Raw genomic sequence first — 18,218 nt, forward strand, 5'->3', positions numbered from 1 at the left:
AAGTAAATAAATCTTTTTTTAAGTCTATTATTGGGGATCCCTGGGTGGCTCAGCGGTTTAGTGTCTGCCTTTGGCCCAGGGTGTGATCCTGGAGTCCCGGGATCGAGTTCCGGGATCGAGTCCCACATTAGTCTCCCTGCGTGGAGCCTACTTCTCCCTCTGCCTCTGTTTCTGCCTCTCTCTCTCTCTCTCTCTCTGTGTCTCTCATGAATAAATTTTAAAAAATTTTAAAGTCTATTATTTAAAAATTCAATGATGTACATAAATCCATTATTTACAAATATGCACTTATATATTCATTTCATGTAAATTATCCACAATAAAAAAATGAAACAAGACACAGGCAATGACATATAATATGATTACTTTTATAAAAAGTTCAAAAATAGGTTTATCTGAACTATCCTTTTCAGGGATACGTTATAAAAACAATAAAGAAAATGTAAAAATGGTTAATATAAAAGCGAGGAGCATGGATACTTTCAGGAGGGATATACAGAGTGTTGTGATCAGAGACACACAGAGAGGACATCTGGAAGGTGGTCATCAATCTCTTATTATTTGATCTGTGTTGTGTTTACACATGCTGGCTGTAGAGATTACTAAAACTAAGTAAACTTTAAAAAACACATTTTATTTATTTATTTGAGAGAGAGAGTGAGAAAGAGAGAGAGAGCACAAGCCGGGGGAAGGGGTTAAGGGAGAAGCAGACTCCCCGCTGAGCAGAGAGCTTGACCTAGGCTGGGCTCAATCTCCAACCCTGAGATCATGACCTGAGCTGAAAGCAGATGCTTAACTGACTGAGCCACCCAGGTGCCCCTAAAATTAAATAAACTTTTAAAAATATTATTCTCTAATAAAATAAAACCTAAAAATAAAAAAAATATTATTCTCTAAGGCAAATAATAAGAATGAGATTAGTATCTTTAGAGAGGTTAATAAGGAAACTTAAAGGTCCCTCTGTGTAAATTCTATGAATAGATAATTCACGAAGATGGATTACAGTTAATGAAAAAGAAAGAGATGAGAAAAGTTGTTTTTAATCACATCAATGCAAAATGAAGGATATAACACTATTTCTTGGATCTTGAATTAACAACGTGAGAAAAGTCAATCGTAAAGGCACTCTTTTTTTTTATTAAAGATTTTATTTATTTGACAAACAGAGAGAGAGAGAGAGCACAAGCAGGGGGAGCAGCAGGCAGAGGGAGAGGAAGAAGCAGGCTCCCTGCTGAGCAGGAAGCCAGACATGGGGCTCAATCTCAGGACCCTGGGTTCACGACTAGAGCTGAAGGCAAGTGCTTAACCAACTGAACCACCCATGTGCCCCCATATAGGGGACTCTCAATGTGTTTTTGGGAGATTTAAATGAGTAGGGCACTTTTGGAAAATGTCAGATTGGCTTCATATGGAACTGGAAGAATCATCGACTCCACTCCCCACATGATGTAACAATAAGAAATGCAGGGACGCCTGGGTAGCTCAGTGGTTGAGCATCTGCCTTCAGCTCAGGGTGTGATCCCGTTCCCCCAGGACTGAGTCCCACATCAGACTCCCTGCATTATGGAGTCTGCTTCTCCCTCTGCCTGTGTCTCTGCCTCTCTCTGTGTATCACTCATGAATAAATAAATAAAATAAAATCTTTTTTAAAAACGAGAAATGCATTTTGCTTTAAGTTACAAGGCAGACTTTCAGGGACCTTAATACATGGGGCTTTATTTTTCTAACATAACACGAAGTCTAGAGATGGGCTGCTATGGTCTTTGATTCAGTGGTTTGGCAGAGCCCACTGGACTTTCTGAGGGGTAGAGAAGGAGGAGGGAGAGGAGCGGGCTCCCTCCCGGTTTTCTCACTCCTAGGCCGTCCCAGTCCTGACTCAGCTGTTTTCCTGGGCTGAGACTTCGGCACAGCCCAGTTATTCCAGAACTCGGACCGAATTCTGCTTCAGCACCACGGACAGCGCCACCTCTAATTTCGGGAAGACGGGATGGGAGAATCGGGAAGGCTTGCGGGCTGACAGATATGAACAGGATAAGTGCCCCCCAGTCCAGCTCTGCCCTTCCCAGTCTCCTTGCCACCCCCGGGAGTTAGGGCCTTATGTGCAGTCATAACCTCAGTGTGGAACTGCTCACATACACTTGGGTTCTTGCCTCTCAGGGCTGATTACACTCCCAATCTCTTCAGAGATCCCTCCGTCTGGGATAAACCTTTATCCTCTCTCCAACAAGCTTATCTCTTCCTCCCTGCTTCCTCTCCTCCCTCCTCCCCTCTACTTCCTGTCTCCCTCTGCCTCTGCCTCTGCCTCTGCCTCTTCATCCGTGAGCCCTCTCCTCCACTCTCTCTCTCTTGGTCTTGCTCAGTCTCTGGCTGATGCCCAAATAGAATTTTGGAGGACTGAGAATAAAACTCATGATTCTTAAAAAAAAAAAAAAAAAAAAAAAAAAAAAAAAAAAAACTCATGATTCTTTATTAATTTGAGCCATGTGCGTGCCAAATCCTGAAAGATTTTTTTTTTAAATTTGCTTCAGTGTCTGTCAGATAAATGAAGGACTAGAATATCTTCCCTCTCTCTCTCTTTTTTATTTAAAGATTTTATTTATTTATTCATGAGGGACACAGAAAGAGACAGAGACATAGGTAGAGGGAGAAGCAGACTCCCTGCAGGGAGCCTGATGCGGGACTTGATCCCAGGACCCCGGGATCACACCTTCAATCCCAGGACCCCAAGATCACATCCTGAGCCAAAGGCAGACACTCAACGACTGGAATATCAGGACTGCAGTATCAGGAGGCTGACTGGGGCATTGTCTTTGGAAGGGAAGGAAGACATACAAAGTGTTTAGGCATGGGGTGCCTGGGTGGCTCAGTGGCTTGAGCATCCCCTTTGGCTCAAGTCACGGTCCTGGGGTCCTGGGATTAAGCCCCACATAGGGTCCTTGCTTGGTGGGAAGCCTTCTCTCTCTTCCCATTCCCCCAGCTTGTGCTCTCTCTCTCAAATGAATAAATAAAATCTTAAAAAAAAAATGTTTAGGCACATGAGGGACCTTGCTTAGAATGGGAAGTTCTGTGATCTCAGAGATGGAGCACTATCAGTGGGAGATCTAGAAGCTAAGTGAGGAGAGAGAAATTAGATTATCACTTCATGGGGGAGAGGAATTGTGGCACCTGTGGAGAAGAAGGGGAGAGATGTTCTATATGTTCGGGGTCATGGGAAACGTGAAGAGTGGTAAGGCTTAGTCACAAGTTTTATCTCACCCTGAACCCAAGCTGCATACCCAAGTCTGGGGCTGGAGTCAGAGCTCCAGGCTCAGTCCCAGCCTCTGTCCCTAGGGTCTTTCCCTGTAGACAATTCAAGAGTTCACCCAGGGCTTCCTGAGGTCTCAGGGGTGGGTCCAACAAGGAGAGAATTTGTTCCCCAGGGGTTCTTGGTCCTCTATTCCTCCATCCTCATGATAGGGTTTCCAAGAAAGCTACCTGGGAAGAACAGACCCTCAAACTCCACATCTCTCTTGAGGGAAATGGATTGGTTTTCAGAAGTTAAGAGGCAGGGTTCTGGAGTGTGAGAGAAAGGAAGGCCCACACTGCCATATTCCAGGGAGATGAGAGCTCAGCTTTCACTTCCCCTGCAGTGGCCTGAGAAAGAGTTTTTTTTTTTTCTGTTGAAAGAAGCAGCTGGGGACAGAAACCATACATTTGATCCAGAAAGCATCCCCAGCTCTCTTACCACCCCTCAGATGCCCCCATCTCCAAGCTGGGAGAGGCTAACCAGACAATGTTAAGGGAATCTAGACTATATTCTGCAGCCCAGAGATGCTGCTGCTGCTGCTTTGGTGGCTATAGCTGTGAGGGCAACAGACGTCTAAGAAGAGTTCTGGGTGGGGCTGTGGTCAGACATTCTGTTTGCTACCATGGTTGCTGGAGGATAGTGCAGGTATGATCTGTATCCTTCAGTCAGTGACAGTGAATGAGGGTCTATGCATCCAATCCCGTTCTGGACTGACTGACCTATTAACATCCACCTTCAGATCCCGGGGTTGGCCAAGAAACATCATGATCCTTCTCTGGCCACAGACCCTATCAAAACCAAAAAGAGAGAACCTCTTCTGGGACCCAAGGACCTCAATTGCTCTCTGAGCATCAGGTTTTCCAAAATTCAGAAAAGAGGAAATACTTTAGGATAGAGAAATATGGGGACACCTGGCTGGCCCAGCCCGTGGAGCATGCAACTCTTAATCTCACAGTTGTGGGTTTAAGCCCTACATTGGGTGTAGAGATTACTTAAAAATAAAATCTTGGGATGCCTGGGTGGCTCAGTGGTTTAGCACCTGCCTTCTGCCCAGCGCATGATCCTGGGGTCCCGGGATCGAGTCCCACATCAGGCTCCCTTGGAGCCTGCTTCTCCTCTGCCTGTGGTTCTGCCTCCCTCTCGCTGTGTTTCTCATGAATAAATAAGTAAAATCTTTTTTAAAAATTAAAAAGTAGGGCAGCCCGGGTGGCTCAGCCGTTTAGCGCCACCTTCAGCCCGGGGCCTGATCCTGGAGACCTGGGATCGAGTCCCATGTCAGGCTCCCTGCATGGAGCCCGCTTCTCCCTCTGCCTGTGTCTTTGCCTCTCTCTCTCTTTCTCTCTCTCTCTCTCTCCCCCTCTGTGTCTCTCATGAATGAATAAGTAAATAAAAATCTTTAAAAAAATTAAAATTAAAATTAAAAAATAAAATCTTAAAAAAAAAAGGATAGAGAAATGTGGTTCCCAAATATGACACTGTCTCTGAATGTGACAAATAGCCAAGGATCCCCAGGACTGGACCCCAGAGATGGGAATATATCTCCTTATCTGGAGAGTGGGAGAGATGTACAGATCCCTGAAGCTAATAGAGGGAGAGACCTTGTAGAGGTTGTGCCTAGGATCATGGTCCAGGGTCTGAGTCTTTTCCTCCAGGGAAAAAGCTGACTTCTCCAGCTTGTACCAGATACCCTAAAACTGTACCTGTAGTACAGAATCATTTCAGAATCTAAAGAGCACTTTGCCAGGAGCTTGCATAAGAAGATGCTTCTTTCCTCCCTGGGCCCCAAGGCCCCCCATCCCTTAGTACTCATCCATATCTTAAGTTCCCAAGATCATGATACCAGCACTATATATCAAGCAACATTTCTAGGAGGTGGTAGTTTTGTAGACAGAACCATCTGAGAAGTTTGGCCCTTGGTTAAAACCTGTATGTGATTTTTCCAGGCCTAATCACAGGCAAATATGAAGGCCTTCCTCAGAGGGAAAGTCTCAAGTGGGAAAGCTGCCCTCCCTGGTCTAGACTTGGTGACAGGACGTTGCCCCTTTCAAGGACTCAGACCTCTCTGGCTGGTCACGCTCTTTGCATTTATCTGTATCCATAGGCCAGGTGCCTTCTTTCCTACCTCTCTTTATCTGAGGCCTTGGGCAGAGGTCTTCAGGCACCTCTACTGAGGTCTTCTTAAGGGAGGAGGAGGAGAAAAGCTTGAAAATATTTTCTCCACTCAGAACTCAGAACTTTTTCCACTCCTACTTCCCCAACTCCACCCCTCGCAGTAATCTTCCCTCCACTGATGCTAACCCTGCTCCTTGGCTATAAATTCCCACTTTTCCTTTTATATTCAGAGTTGAGCCCAATCGCGCTCTCTCTTCTGCTGCCAAACCCCACTGAGGTGGCTCCTGTACCCTATTGCAATGGCCTTGGATATAGTCTTTACTGTTTCTTTCTTCTTTTTTTTTTTTTTTAAAGTTTGAGGGTTTTATTTTTTTTAAGATTTTATTTATTTATTCATAGAGATGCAGAGAGAGAGAGAGAGAGAGGCAGAGACACAGGCAGAGGGAGAAGCAGGCTCCATGCAGAGAGCCTGATGTGGGACTCAATCCAGGGTCTCCAGATCACGCCCTGGGCTGCAGGCGGCGTAAACCGCTGCACCACCGGGGCTGCCCTGTTTCTTTTTTTTTTAAATGATTTTATTTATTTATTCATGAGAAACACACACAGAGTGGCAGAGACATAGGCAGAGGGAGAAGCAGGCTCCTCGTGGGGAGCCTGATGCAGGACTCAATCCCAAGACCCTGGGATCACACCCTGAGCCGAAGGCAGATGCTCAATTCCTGAGCCACCCAAGTGTCCCAGTTTTTACCATTTCTTAATAAGTGTCATGAATAATTTTTCCCTTGACAGTTAGAATCATATTTTTTTAGCACCCAACCACCCTTCTCTTCTTTTTTTTTTTTTTTTTACGATTTTATTTATTTATTTGAGAGAGAGAGAGAGAGAGAGAGAAGAGAACAAGCAGGGGAAGCAGCAGAGGCTCCATCCCGGGACCCTGAGATCATGACCTGAGCCAAAGGCAGATGCTTAACTGACTGAGCCACTCAGGCGCCCTGCCAGCTGCCTTTCTGTGGGGAAAAGTGGAACAAGGGTGTTTTCTCCCCATTTAGACTCTTGTGCAATCTATCATCACAGTATGTAATTAAAGGCTTCATTGTTACTTTTATTTTGACTCAGTGTTGCTCAATTGCTTATTTAGACACTTGGGTTGGCTAAGCTCTTGACACCACCTGGCTCAATGTCTCCTACAGTTGTTGGTCAGGACACCTGTGTCCCTAAGGGCCTGTGTGACTTAAGGCCTGGCCAGAAGCCTGGCTTGAGGAAGGAGAAGAAAGCGTGACAGTCTCACTTCACCACCCTTCTGTGGATCCAAAGTGTTAGCCACCCCACCATTGAAATAGAGAATATTGTCATTCTCTGGTCCAAATATTCTAAGCAACTCGTTATTGGGTCCCATCCAAGGAGATGGCACAGGTAGGAAAAATTCTCTGGGGCAATGTTGGAAGTAGGGTTTCTGCTGCTCGGGACAGAAGTGGGGTCTCAGCTCAAATGAAAAAAGGCTGATGCTGCTGTTGAATGCCCCCTCTGCAGTCTGGCTGCTGCTGCTCCCTCCAGCTTCTTCTTGGCAAAACTCTCACCAGGGTCACCAAGAACCACCTTCTTCTGGTTCTTCCCTGGCCAGGCCATCTCAATCCCTCACCCCCATTCCCACAGTTAAGCTTGAGTGTGAGTGTGTGTGTGTGTGTGTGTATGTCTGCAGCTCTGCCCAGCACTCCCCCACCCCCCAACCCTCACCACCACCCCCCACCCACCGTGAATATACCTGCCCCTAGAGCCAACTCTGCTACCTTTCCCTTTCCCTTTCCCACCTTCTGCTCAGCCCAGCCCTGCACATTTACTACTCCTGGCCATGGCACCTCCAGCCCCCACGGCTAGAGTCTGGGTTCTAGGTGTCACTGTAATAATCTCTCCCCCACCCACTGCACCTCTCTTTAAGTTTCACTTCCTGAAAGTATCCTAAATCATTCTTTCTTCCATCACCAAGTCCGCTGTCTCCACGTGGGCTTGGTTCTTCCATTCTGCAAAGTCACAACAATTTCCTCCCTGACCTTTTGGCCTCCAGCCTCTCCCTTCCAGTTCTTCCCTACACTGACTTTACAGGGACCATGTTGATAATTATATGACCCTGCCTTTTTCCTGCTCAAGAACCTTCCATGACTCCCCATTACCTTCAGATAAAGCTCAAACTTGTCTGTTTTCCCCTAATGCTTGAGCTAGTTGAGGGTCAGGACTGATTCAAATCTGTCTTTTCTTTCTCTCTTTTTTTTTTAATGTTAGTTTGTGAATGAATGAATAAATGAAGGCCTGTGTTGCATCCCCTGCCTCATCTGGACTCTTATCCCTCTGAAGCTATGTAGGCTATCCTGAGACCCATCCCTAGGAGTCTGCCTCCATGAAGATCCTGAGGCTGTGACTCTCCTGGGGGCTGGCCAGGTGGGATCGTAACAGCACTCCAACAGGTCTGAAGAGTTAATTTGCTTCAAACTTATGCACTACTTGCTTGCTGACTTAAGTCCGTTCATCTGTAGCAGAACTAGCTTTCTTCTTTCAGGTTTGCAGATCACTGGCCTTGAGAACCAGACTTTGCCAGAAGAGAAGGCCTGACTACATTCAAACAATGCTGTTGTGGATGCCACCAAGTCTGTCCAGGGTCATGTTCACGTATGACTAACCACCTGGCACCTGCTTCTCTTGCACACGGCTCCCTTCCCCTATGAGACATTAGTCTGCCATCTTCCCAGGTTGCCAGCTTCCTGAATAAAGCACTATCACTTGTCTCTCAAGTATTTATTTTAAAAATTTTTCCTTTAATTACAGTACACCAGGTGTACACAAATATTATTTTCAAGTGGCAAGCAGCCAAACCTGAAATCAGAGCAGGTTCAGGTCTCCAAGATAGACAACTGTGCATGATCCCAGGATGCAGGGCTTGGGGGGTCTCCTCTTTCCTTGCTGCCTTACCAGACCAAGACCTTTGCCTCCTCTGAGCCTCAGGACCCACCTGCTGCACACAGAAAGGGAACCAGAGTATTTCAAAGGTTAATCACAATTGACTGTAGTTCTGAACTTCTCTATTCTAGGTTTGTGGCCTTTTGTTTCTACCACAGGCTTCCTGTCTAAGCGTTCTCTGCCCTCTCATATCCTGTGGCTTCCTTTCTCTGTCAGAAGGACTGCAGAAGGCAGACTGTCCCAGACATCACGGAGGGATGCTGCTGTGGTTGCAGCTCATGCTGTGTGGAGGTGAGTGAGCTGGGGGGGGGGGGGGGGAATCCCACTTGGGGGAGGCGCTGGAACTCCAAAATAAGTTTTTCTTTCTCTCTCCAGGGCCTCTGGCTCAAGTTCTGAGCTACCAGCTGGAACTACAGGAGTCGGTGACAGTGCAGGAGGGCCTGTGTGTCCATGTGCCGTGCAAATTTTCCTACCCCTGGTTGGCTTTTATAGGCTCCCACATGTTTTGGTTCCAGAAAGGGGCAGATGTAGACCACGATCCTCCAGTGGCCACAAACATACCAAGCCAGAAGCTACATGAGAGGACCCAGGGCCGGTTCTTCCTCCGTGGGAACCCCCAGGCCCAGGACTGTTCCCTGGACATCATAGAAGTCAACATGGGGGACAGTGGAACTTACTTTTTTCAAATAGGGAAATATTCATATCTAGATAATATGCTTTCTCTAAATGTGACAGGTATGGTAGGGGCCTGGAGGAAGGCCCCAGGGTGTGGGCACCATAGATAGAAAATGAACATTCTGTTCCTCTTCGGGGTGGTGAGGGATGGCCAGGCACTGGGGCAGATGGCAAAACATCGAGGGGTCCCAACATCTTCTCTATCCTCACCAGCCCTGACTCACACACCTGACATCCTCATCCCGAGGACCCTAGAGTCCAGCCACCCCAGGAACCTGACCTGTTCTGTGCCCTGGGCCTGCGAGCAAGGCATGGCCCCCATCTTCTCCTGGACATCAGCTGCCCTCACCTCCCCGGGTCCCAGGACTCACCTCTCCTCGGTGCTCATCCTCAGCCCCCGGCCCCAGGACCACGGCACCAATCTAACCTGTCAAGTGTACTTCCCTGCAGCTGATGTGATGGTGGGAAGGACCATCCAGCTCAATGTCACCTGTGAGTATATGGGGCCAGGACACCTGTGATCCTGAGGGTGTAAAGCCAGGGCAGAGCTGGGCTAGAGCTTGACAGTGGGGTCTCAGTAGCTAAGCAGGATGAGAACCCCTTTACCTCCTTCCATGGCTCCTGGGGGGAAGCCCGAGCACCCACTCCTTCCTTGCCACCAAAGCCAAGGCCGGCTCATCCTTCTGTCCAGATGCTCCACAGAACACAGCTATCAGGATCTTCCAAGGAAACAGAACAGGTAGGAAAGAACCTCTTTCCTCCAGGGCTGGGGTGGAGCATGAGACACATACAAGAAGCCAGTCACTGAGTTCAGGCATGGGAAGAGCAGTGGAGAGAAGCCCCCACAAACCTCGACTCCCTGAAGTTAATGTTCACTCACCCACAACTTTCTTTGGTCAAATCCTCCTGCTGTGGGGCTCCTCTTTGGCAGATTTGCTGTCATATCCCTCTTTCTGCATCTCTCCCCAAAGTGCTGGAGACTCTGCAAAACACCTCATCCATTCTCATCCTGGAGGGCCAGGCTCTGCAACTGCTCTGTGCTGCTGACAGTAACCCCCCTGCGGAGCTGAGCTGGTTCCGGGGGTCCCCCGCCCTGAATGCCACCCCCATCTACAGAAGTCCCATCCTGGACCTGCCTCAAGTAGGAACTGCAGAGGAAGGAGACTTCACCTGCCGAGCTCAGAACTCGCTGGGCTCCCAGCACGTCTCCCTGCACCTCTCTGTGGCCTGTGAGTGTGGCGACCTCTGCGGGCAGGACACCGGGGCCTGGGGAGCAGGGGCACCGCTGACCCCTTCTCCTCCCTCCCCCAGACCCCCCGCGGCCGCTCAGCCCCTCCTGCTCCTGGGAGGGCGAGGCGCTGCAGTGCACCTGCTCCTCCCACGCGCGCCCGGCCCCCACCCTGCGCTGGCGCCTGGGGGAGGGGCTGCTGGAGCGGAACCACAGCAATGCCTCCTTGACTGTCACCTCCAGCTCTGAGGGGCCCTGGGCCAACAGTTCCCTGAGCCTCCGTGGGCCGCTGGGCTCTGGCCTCAGACTCAGCTGCGAGGCCTGGAATGCGCACGGGAAACAGAGCGCCGCCGTCCTGCTGCTGCCAGGTCTGAGGTCTATTGGGGGTTGATGCCTGGAGGAAGAGACCTTGCTCTTTTATTAATTTTATAGGGATGCGGCAACATAGTACCTTGTACCTTAAACCGGGCAGCTTAAACAATGGAGATTTACTGTCTTCCAGTTCTGGAGGCTGGAAGCCTAGGATCAAGGTGTCTGCAGATCAGTTCCTTCCGAGGCTGTGAGAATGTTTTCCAGCCTGTCCCCTAGCTCCTGGTGTTTGCTGGCAATCTTTGGTGTTCCTTGGCTTGTGGAATCAATCTCTGCCTTCATGTTTACATGGCATCCTCCCGTGTATGTCTGTGTCCAAATATCCCCATTTCATGAGGACACCTGTCATATTGGGTTATGGCCCACCCTAATGATCCCATTTTAACTTGATTACCTTTGTAAAGACCCTGTTTCCAAATAAGGCCACACACTAAGATGCTAGGGATGGAGGGGTGTCGCAGAGGGCTAGGACTTCAGCATATGAATTTGGTGAGGGATGCAGTTCAGCCCATAACAGCCCCCAGAGAGATGCGACTGGCAGGAGAAACACCAAGGCCTCAAATGGAGCAGCTGAAGGCCTAACATCCTCAGTCCTGAGGCCAATGGAAGAGGCTGGTCCAGCGTTCACAGGGCAGTGGAATGCCATGTCACTGAGTCCTAAAAGGGGAGTGGGTATACTAGTGGCACACACTGAGAGAGAGAGAGAGAGAGAGAGAGAGAGAGAGAGAGAAGTGGCCAGTTGGAACATGCCATGTGTTGAAGCTGCAACTTACATATAACTCAATTTTTTTTTAACTCAAAAATTTTTTAAACTCAAATTCTGTAGGTAAATCAGAACCCAGGACTAGTGGGGTCCTGGGAGCAGTTGGGGGAGCTGGCAGCATGGCCCTGCTTTCTCTTTGCCTTTGCCTCATCTTCAGGTGAGAGTGGGTCCAGGTATGGAGGGAGAGGCCTGGAGTGGAAAGGGGATAGGGTTGTGGAATCTCAGAGAGCCTGAGCTAGAGCAACCTGGACTGGTTAGAAATCCGGGAGCCAGGGAAGGAGGCTGAGTGGCGGTGTGAATCAGCCAATACCCAACTGGGCCAAGCCTGGGGTCTCTTCCCAGGCCCTGGTCCAGGTTTTGGATTAGGAGGAGCACCTGGAGACTGGACCCACCTCTTACCTCATTCTATGCTCTTCATGGGTTGCAGGGGATGGTCTCCCTACTGCATACCCCAAATAACCAAGCTGAAAGGCCCGGGGCTGTTCTCTTACTTAGAGTGAAGACCCGCAGGAAGAAAACAGCCCAGCCAGTGCAAAGCATGGATATGAGCCCAGATGACAGCTCAGACTCTGGGGTGAGTGACAGGCTGTGAGGTCCTATCCAGTATATGCCTTTTGGAAGTCACCCCCAGCAAGGGCACTTGAGCATTTGCCTATTAACATCCAATACTCCCTGGAGTTACACATGTGGTTATTGGTTATTTTAAATTAATTCAACTGCTCTAATACTTCTGCTTTTTTTTTAAAGATTTATTTATTTATTTATTTATTTATTTATTTATTTATTTATTTATTTGAGAAAGAGAGACAGCAGAGCAGGGGGGAAGGGTAAAGGGAGAAGCAGACTCCCCGAGGAGTATGGAGCCCAGCGCAGGACTCCATCCCAAGACTCCGGGATCACAACCTGAGCTGACAGCACATGCTCCACCAACTGAGCCACCCAGGCACCCAATACTTCTGCTTCTGATGGAATATGTATATAGCCCAGTTGCTTGTTAGGGGTATTTATGCCTCCTATGTCGGAATATTACATTCCCTTGGAATATTAGCCTTTTCTTGTGGCGTTGATTACCAGAAGTATAATGGCCCAAACATAGTCTGTGTCAGACCACTGAGTACAAGGGAAGTGGTGGACTCCAGCCCTAGGGTAGAGAGACTGGGGCACCCCAAAGTCACAACTCATCACTTCCCCTTTGCATTTTTCAAATCTACTGTTGTGCTTCTTTATTTATTTATTTCAATTCAATTTAATTAGCATATAATGTATTATTAGTTTTAGAGGTAGAGTTCAGTGATTCATCAGTTGCATATAACACCTAGTGCTCATTACATCACGTGTCCTCCTTCATGTCCATCACCCGTTTACCCTGTCCCCCCATCCTCACCCCTCCAGCAACCTTCAGTTTGTTTCCTAAAGTTTACCATCTCTTATGGGTTGCCTCCCTCTCATTTTTGTCTTATTTTATTTTTCCTTCCCTTCCCCTATGTTCATCTATTTTGTTTCTTAAAATCCACATAATGAGTGAAATAATATAGTATTCATCTTTCTCTAACTTATTTCACTTAGCATAATACTCTCTAGTTCCATCCATGTCATTGCAAATCACAAGATTTCATTCTCTTTGGTGGCTGAGTAATATTCCAGTGTGTGTGTGTGTGTGTGTGTGTGTGTGTGTGTGTACATATACCATATCTTTATCCATTCATCTGTTCATGGACATCTGGGCTTCCTTCGATAGTTTGGCTATTGTGGACATTGCTGCTATAAGCATTGGGATGCAGGTGTCCCTTCAAATCACTATGTCTGTATCTGTGGGGTAAATCCCTAGTAGTGCAATTGCTGGGCCACAGGGTAGTTCTATTTTTAACTTCTTGAGGAACTTCCATACTGTTTTCCAAGGTGGCTGCACCAGTTTGCACTCCCACCAGCAGTGTGAGAAGGTTCACCTTTCTCTGCATCCTCACCAACATCCATTGTTTCCTGAGTTGTTAATTTTAGCCATTCTGACTGTTACAAAGTGGTATCTCATTGTGGCTTTGATTTGTATTTCCCTGATGGCTACTACTGTGTTTATTTAATATCAACTTTATTGAGGTATACCTTATGTATAATAACGCACCCATTTTAAGTATGCAGTGAAATGAACTTTGACAGATGTGTTCACCCTATGCCCATGTCCCCAATCAAGATGTGAAACATTCCCATCATGTCCCCAAATTCCTTTGTTCCCTTGCCCAGTTAGCTTGACCTTTCAGCAATCACTGATTTCTATCACTATGGATTAATCTTGTCCCTTCTGGGACTTAATATAAATAGAATCATGTAATATTTACTCTATTTTTCTGGTTTCTATCACTTCATTAAAAGATGTAAAAAGCCTAAACATGTATGCCTTCAGTGACAGAACATCATTCATCAAAATAAATATATGAAAACTGACAGAACAGCAAGGAGAACATATTGGCAATTATAGTTGATTATTCCTAAAACTTTTCTCTCAGTAACTGGTAGAACGAGTACACACAAAATCACTTTTAAAGTTTAATTTGTGTAATTCTCTCTCTTCTTTCTCCTTGGTTAACCTTGGGAAATGAAACTCTTAATGTGCCCTAAATCCCCATCTTGTCAGGAATCAGGATATACATCTTCAATTTCCTTACCTTCAAATTCTTGGTATTTCTTTTTTATGATAGTCACACAGAGAGAGAGAGAGAGAGAGGCAGAGACACAGGCAGAGGGAGAAGCAGGCTCCATGCACAGCAGATTCGATCCCGGGTCTCCAGGATCGCGCCCTGGGCCAAAGGCAGGCGCCAAACCGCTGCGCCACCCAGGGATCCCTTCTTTTTTATTTTAAGTGAATGTCTTTTGCAGTCAGTATAGTATGGGGGCTCAAAACATGTACTCCAGAGCTAGACTGTGTTCAAATTCCATCTTTAAAAAAAAAAAAAAATTCCGTCTTTCCCTACTGACAAGCTGGGAAACCTTGGACAAGTGATGCACCCTCTCTGACCTCTGTTTATTTTGGTGACATTGGAATATTACGAGTACATACAGTATCATACAGTAGTTATGAGAAGTGTGTAACACAGTAGCTGGCATGGAATATGCACAGAACTCGTTACTACATCTGAAATCATTCCCACCTCTAGCAGGTGAGTCCCAAGGGTGGTTTGTTGTTGCTATTATTTTATTCCCTGTTATATCTCTCAGGCCAGAGAAATATCTAGCCATTTCCTTTTTTTTTTATTTTTTTTATTTTTTAGCCATTTCCTCTTAATCTGAGAACACCTCACCTCTTTCAGCAACTGTGTGAGGGATTCTTGTTTCATACTTCCATAGCCTGAGGATGTTGTGGGTATGGAGCAGACGTGGGAAAGGGTGTCTGGTTGCCATCTTGACTGCAAACGTGACCTCTGCTCTGTCTTCTAGTGCCTGTCCAGAAAAAGGATATACCACCCCTGCCCTGCTTTATTTTATTTTATTTTTAAAGATTTTACCCAGTGGGACGTGGGTGGCTCAGTGGTTGAGTGTCTGCCTTTGAGTGGGGCGTGATCCCAAAGTCCCGGGATCAAGTCCCACATTGGGCTTCCTGCATGGAGCCTGCTTCTGTCTCTGCTTATGTCTCTGCCTCCCTCTCTCTGTGTCTCTCATGAATAAATAAATTAAATCTTTAAAAAAAGATTTTATCCATTTATTTAACAGAGAAAGAGAGAGAACAAGCGGGAGGAGGGGCAGAGGGAGAAGGAGAAGCATACCCCCACTGAGCAGGGAGCCCGACTCGGGGTTCCATCCCAGGACCCTGGGATCATGACCTGAGCCAAAGGCAGTTGCTTAACCAACTGAGCCACCCAGGCCCCCAGTTGCCCTGCTTTAGATTCAAAATATCTCCTATAAAAATGTAGAACTTTGGATGTATTTGTCTTCTATTTGTTTAGTAACTACCTCTCCTAGAAAACCATAAGCTACATGGTCTCAGGAACTGTACCTGCTTTTTTTTGTTTGTTTGTTTTTTTGTTTTAAAGATTTTATTTATTTATTCATGATAGTCACAGAGAGAGAGAGAGAGAGAGAGAGAGGCAGAGACACAGGCAGAGAGAGAAGCGGGCTCCATGCAGGGAGCCCGATGTGGAATTCGATCCCGGGTCTCCAGGATCGCGCCCTGGGCCAAAGGCAGGCGCCAAACCGCTGCGCCACCCAGGGATCCCTGTACCTGCTTTATTCGTCACTCTAGACAGCACCCTGAACACTGCCCGGATAAAGGATGGTGCTATAGTTAGAAAGAATTAGTTTTGAGTCCTGGCTCAATCGTGCATTTATAACAGATGCATGTCTTTTTTTTTTTTTTTTTTTTTTAAGTAGGTTCCATACCCCGTATGGAGTCCAATGTGGAGCTTGAACTCACGACCCTGAGATCAAGACCTGAGCTGAGATCAACAGTCAGATGCTTAACCTGACTGAGCCACCCAGGTGCCCCTGTATAGATAGATGTGTGTCTTTAGGGCAATGTATATAATCTCTCTTAGCCTTAATTTTATTATTTGTGTAATGAATATGATAATAATACCCTCTCCCAGCCTTTTTCTTTTTTTTTTTTTAAGAATGTAATGCAATTAATATAAACACTGACTAAGGAGCACCTGGGTGGCTCAGTGGTTGAGCATCTGTCTTAGCTCAGGTCGTGATCCCAGGGTCCTGGGATTGAGTCCCACATCAGACTCCCTGCAGGGAGCCTGCTTCTCCCTCTGTCTGTGTCTTTGCCTCTCTCTCTCTGTGTCTCTCATGAATAAATAAATAAAATATTAAAAAAAAACACACAAAACACTGACTAAGGGCTAGCCAATCTTAGTTATTAAACATTTAAAAATAAATGAATGGGTAAGTGATAAAAATCCTGTCTTGATAAAAATATGTCTTGATCCCCTTCTGGTCCTTGACTGCTTTCCCCCAGGCCCTATATTAACCAGCTCTGAGGTCCTCCTCTTCCTTCCACTCAGGCACATCAGGACCAGTCCTGGATGGACATCCCTGAAGACCACCCAGCTCCTGCTGAGGCTAGCCCCATTTCAAGAGAGGAACAGGAGCTTCACTATGCTTTCCTCCAATTTCCCAAGCTGAAGCCTCGGGAACAGGAAAGCATCAACACTGAGTACTCAGAGATCAAGACACACAAATGAGGAACTATTTTTCTCATAGTTCTGGAGGCTGGAAGTCTGAGATCAATGTGTCAGCAGAGGTCTCTCTCCTTGGCTTGTATTTGGCCATCTTCTCTCTGTGTCTTCACCTGGTCTTCCCTCTGTGTGAGTCTGTATCCTAATTTCTTCTTCTAATAAGGACACCAGATGTACTGGATTAGGGCCCACCCTAGTGACTTCATTCTAACTGAAATTTAAAGACCCTATCTCCTACAGTCTCATTCTAAGGTACTGGAGATTAGGACTTCCAATGTATTGTTAATCTTATGATTTTTCAGCCAATAATGCTCAGCCTTGACTATTTTAAAATTAATGGTCTTCTTGGCAATGGTTTGAATCTCCCAGTATGTGTGGAAAACCACAGGAATTGTGTTCAAAAGAACTGAGCTCAAAACCATCTATGCCATGGATTGAGAAATCAGGGAAGTCATCCTTATCCAGCCAGATGATCGCAGAAGATGGATGAGAGGTTACAAATAAAACAGATAAGTTCTGACACAAATGTTTTTGGGAACTCTGAACACATGGTATGTGTCAAGACTTCTGTTAGCTGCTTTAACAGAAAGTTTCTGCTAATGATTTCTCTGAAAGCTTGGAGGGGACAATCCCAGAGGCCACACAACTTTCCCGCCAGGATCAAGGCAAGGATGGCTGCCCTTACTACTTCTATTAAACAGTATTTTGTAGATCCTTTCCAGTGCAATAAATGCAGGAAATAGAAATAAGAGTTATCCAGATCATAAAGTAAGAAGCAAAGCAGTTTTGGGGTACCTGGGTGGCTCCATCAGTTAAGCGTCTGCCTTCAGCTCAGGTCATGATCTCCAGGTCCTGGGATGGAGCCCTGAGTCCGGCTCCCAGCTTTGCAGTCTGCTTCTCCCTCTCCCTTTGCCTGCCCCACCTATATTCCCCTTCATGTTCTCTCTCTCTGTATCTCTCAAATAAATGAATAAAATATTTTTCTTAAAAAAATAAAACAGTCTTTTTTTTCACAGATGTTATGGTTGTGCACATAGAAAATCTAAAGTTATCCACAAAAGAGGTACTAAAATCAATAAGAGAGTTCAGCAAGGTATTAAGATACTAGCTCAAATTATAAAATTTCTTTGCAATTCTATGTATTGGCCAAGGGCAATTAGGAATTCAATATTTTTTAAAGATGCAACTTATGGCAACATGAAAATATAAACTAACTTAGATGAAATCTATGCAAGTCCTGTACGTTGAAAAAAATGTTGTTGAAAGAAATGAATGAAGACCTAAATAAATGGAGATATATAACATGTTCATTGGTTGGAAGATTCAGTGTTGCTGGGTGTAGATTTTCCCAAATGGATTGATAAATTCAATGTAATTTCAAATTCTCAGTGAGAGCTTTTATTTAGAGGCCCCAGGACCCACCTCTCCTTGGTGCTTACCCTCACCCCACAGCCCCAGGACCATGGCATGCCCCTCACCTGTCAGGTGAACTTGCCTGGGGCTGGAGTGACTACGATGAGGACCATCCATCTCAACATGTCTGTAAGAGCCAGGCCAGGACCTCCCCACTCCAGGTCTCTGATAGGGTCCTGAGGGCAGTGGGGTGGGGGGCCAGGGGCTAGGACACTGGATGCTGGTCCCAAAATCTGGGCTGAGAGGGGTCAGGAG

General features: G+C 46.5%; 1 protein-coding gene across 4 annotated transcripts; it reads left to right on the forward strand.

The window, feature by feature from the left end:
- Positions 1-8,206: 8,206 nt before the first annotated feature.
- On the forward strand, positions 8,207-17,534 carry LOC144280886 (sialic acid-binding Ig-like lectin 6). 4 transcript variants are annotated; one of them, XM_077843366.1, is made up of 9 exons: positions 8,210-8,638; positions 8,723-9,082; positions 9,236-9,514; positions 9,714-9,761; positions 9,994-10,251; positions 10,334-10,618; positions 11,446-11,539; positions 11,878-11,956; positions 16,377-17,534. In XM_077843366.1, exons 1-9 carry the CDS (start codon positions 8,605-8,607, stop codon positions 16,554-16,556), a joined length of 1,617 nt encoding a protein of 538 aa, XP_077699492.1. In that variant the 5' UTR covers positions 8,210-8,604; the 3' UTR covers positions 16,557-17,534. The 4 variants fall into 4 exon arrangements, 3 of the variants coding, with proteins under 3 accessions (XP_077699501.1, XP_077699508.1, XP_077699492.1); XR_013349314.1 differs by lacking the exon at positions 11,446-11,539 and having other exon boundaries at positions 8,207-8,638; positions 16,377-16,394; XM_077843375.1 differs by lacking the exon at positions 9,714-9,761 and having other exon boundaries at positions 8,209-8,638.
- Positions 17,535-18,218: the final 684 nt, after the last annotated feature.

The sequence above is a fragment of the Canis aureus genome, chromosome 1 (genome assembly GCF_053574225.1).
Source record: "Canis aureus isolate CA01 chromosome 1, VMU_Caureus_v.1.0, whole genome shotgun sequence".
NCBI classification, from domain to species: Eukaryota; Metazoa; Chordata; class Mammalia; order Carnivora; family Canidae; genus Canis; species Canis aureus.

Excerpts from the sequence above, each read along its gene's own strand:
- LOC144280886 (XM_077843366.1), top strand. The coding sequence starts at position 8,605 with ATGCTGCTGTGGTTGCAGCTCATGCTGTGTGGAG. Across the intron at positions 8,639-8,722 it reads GCAGCTCATGCTGTGTGGAG|GGCCTCTGGCTCAAGTTCTG; the intron begins GTGAGTGAGCTG and ends TTCTCTCTCCAG. Across the intron at positions 10,252-10,333 it reads CCTGCACCTCTCTGTGGCCT|ACCCCCCGCGGCCGCTCAGC; the intron begins GTGAGTGTGGCG and ends TCCCTCCCCCAG.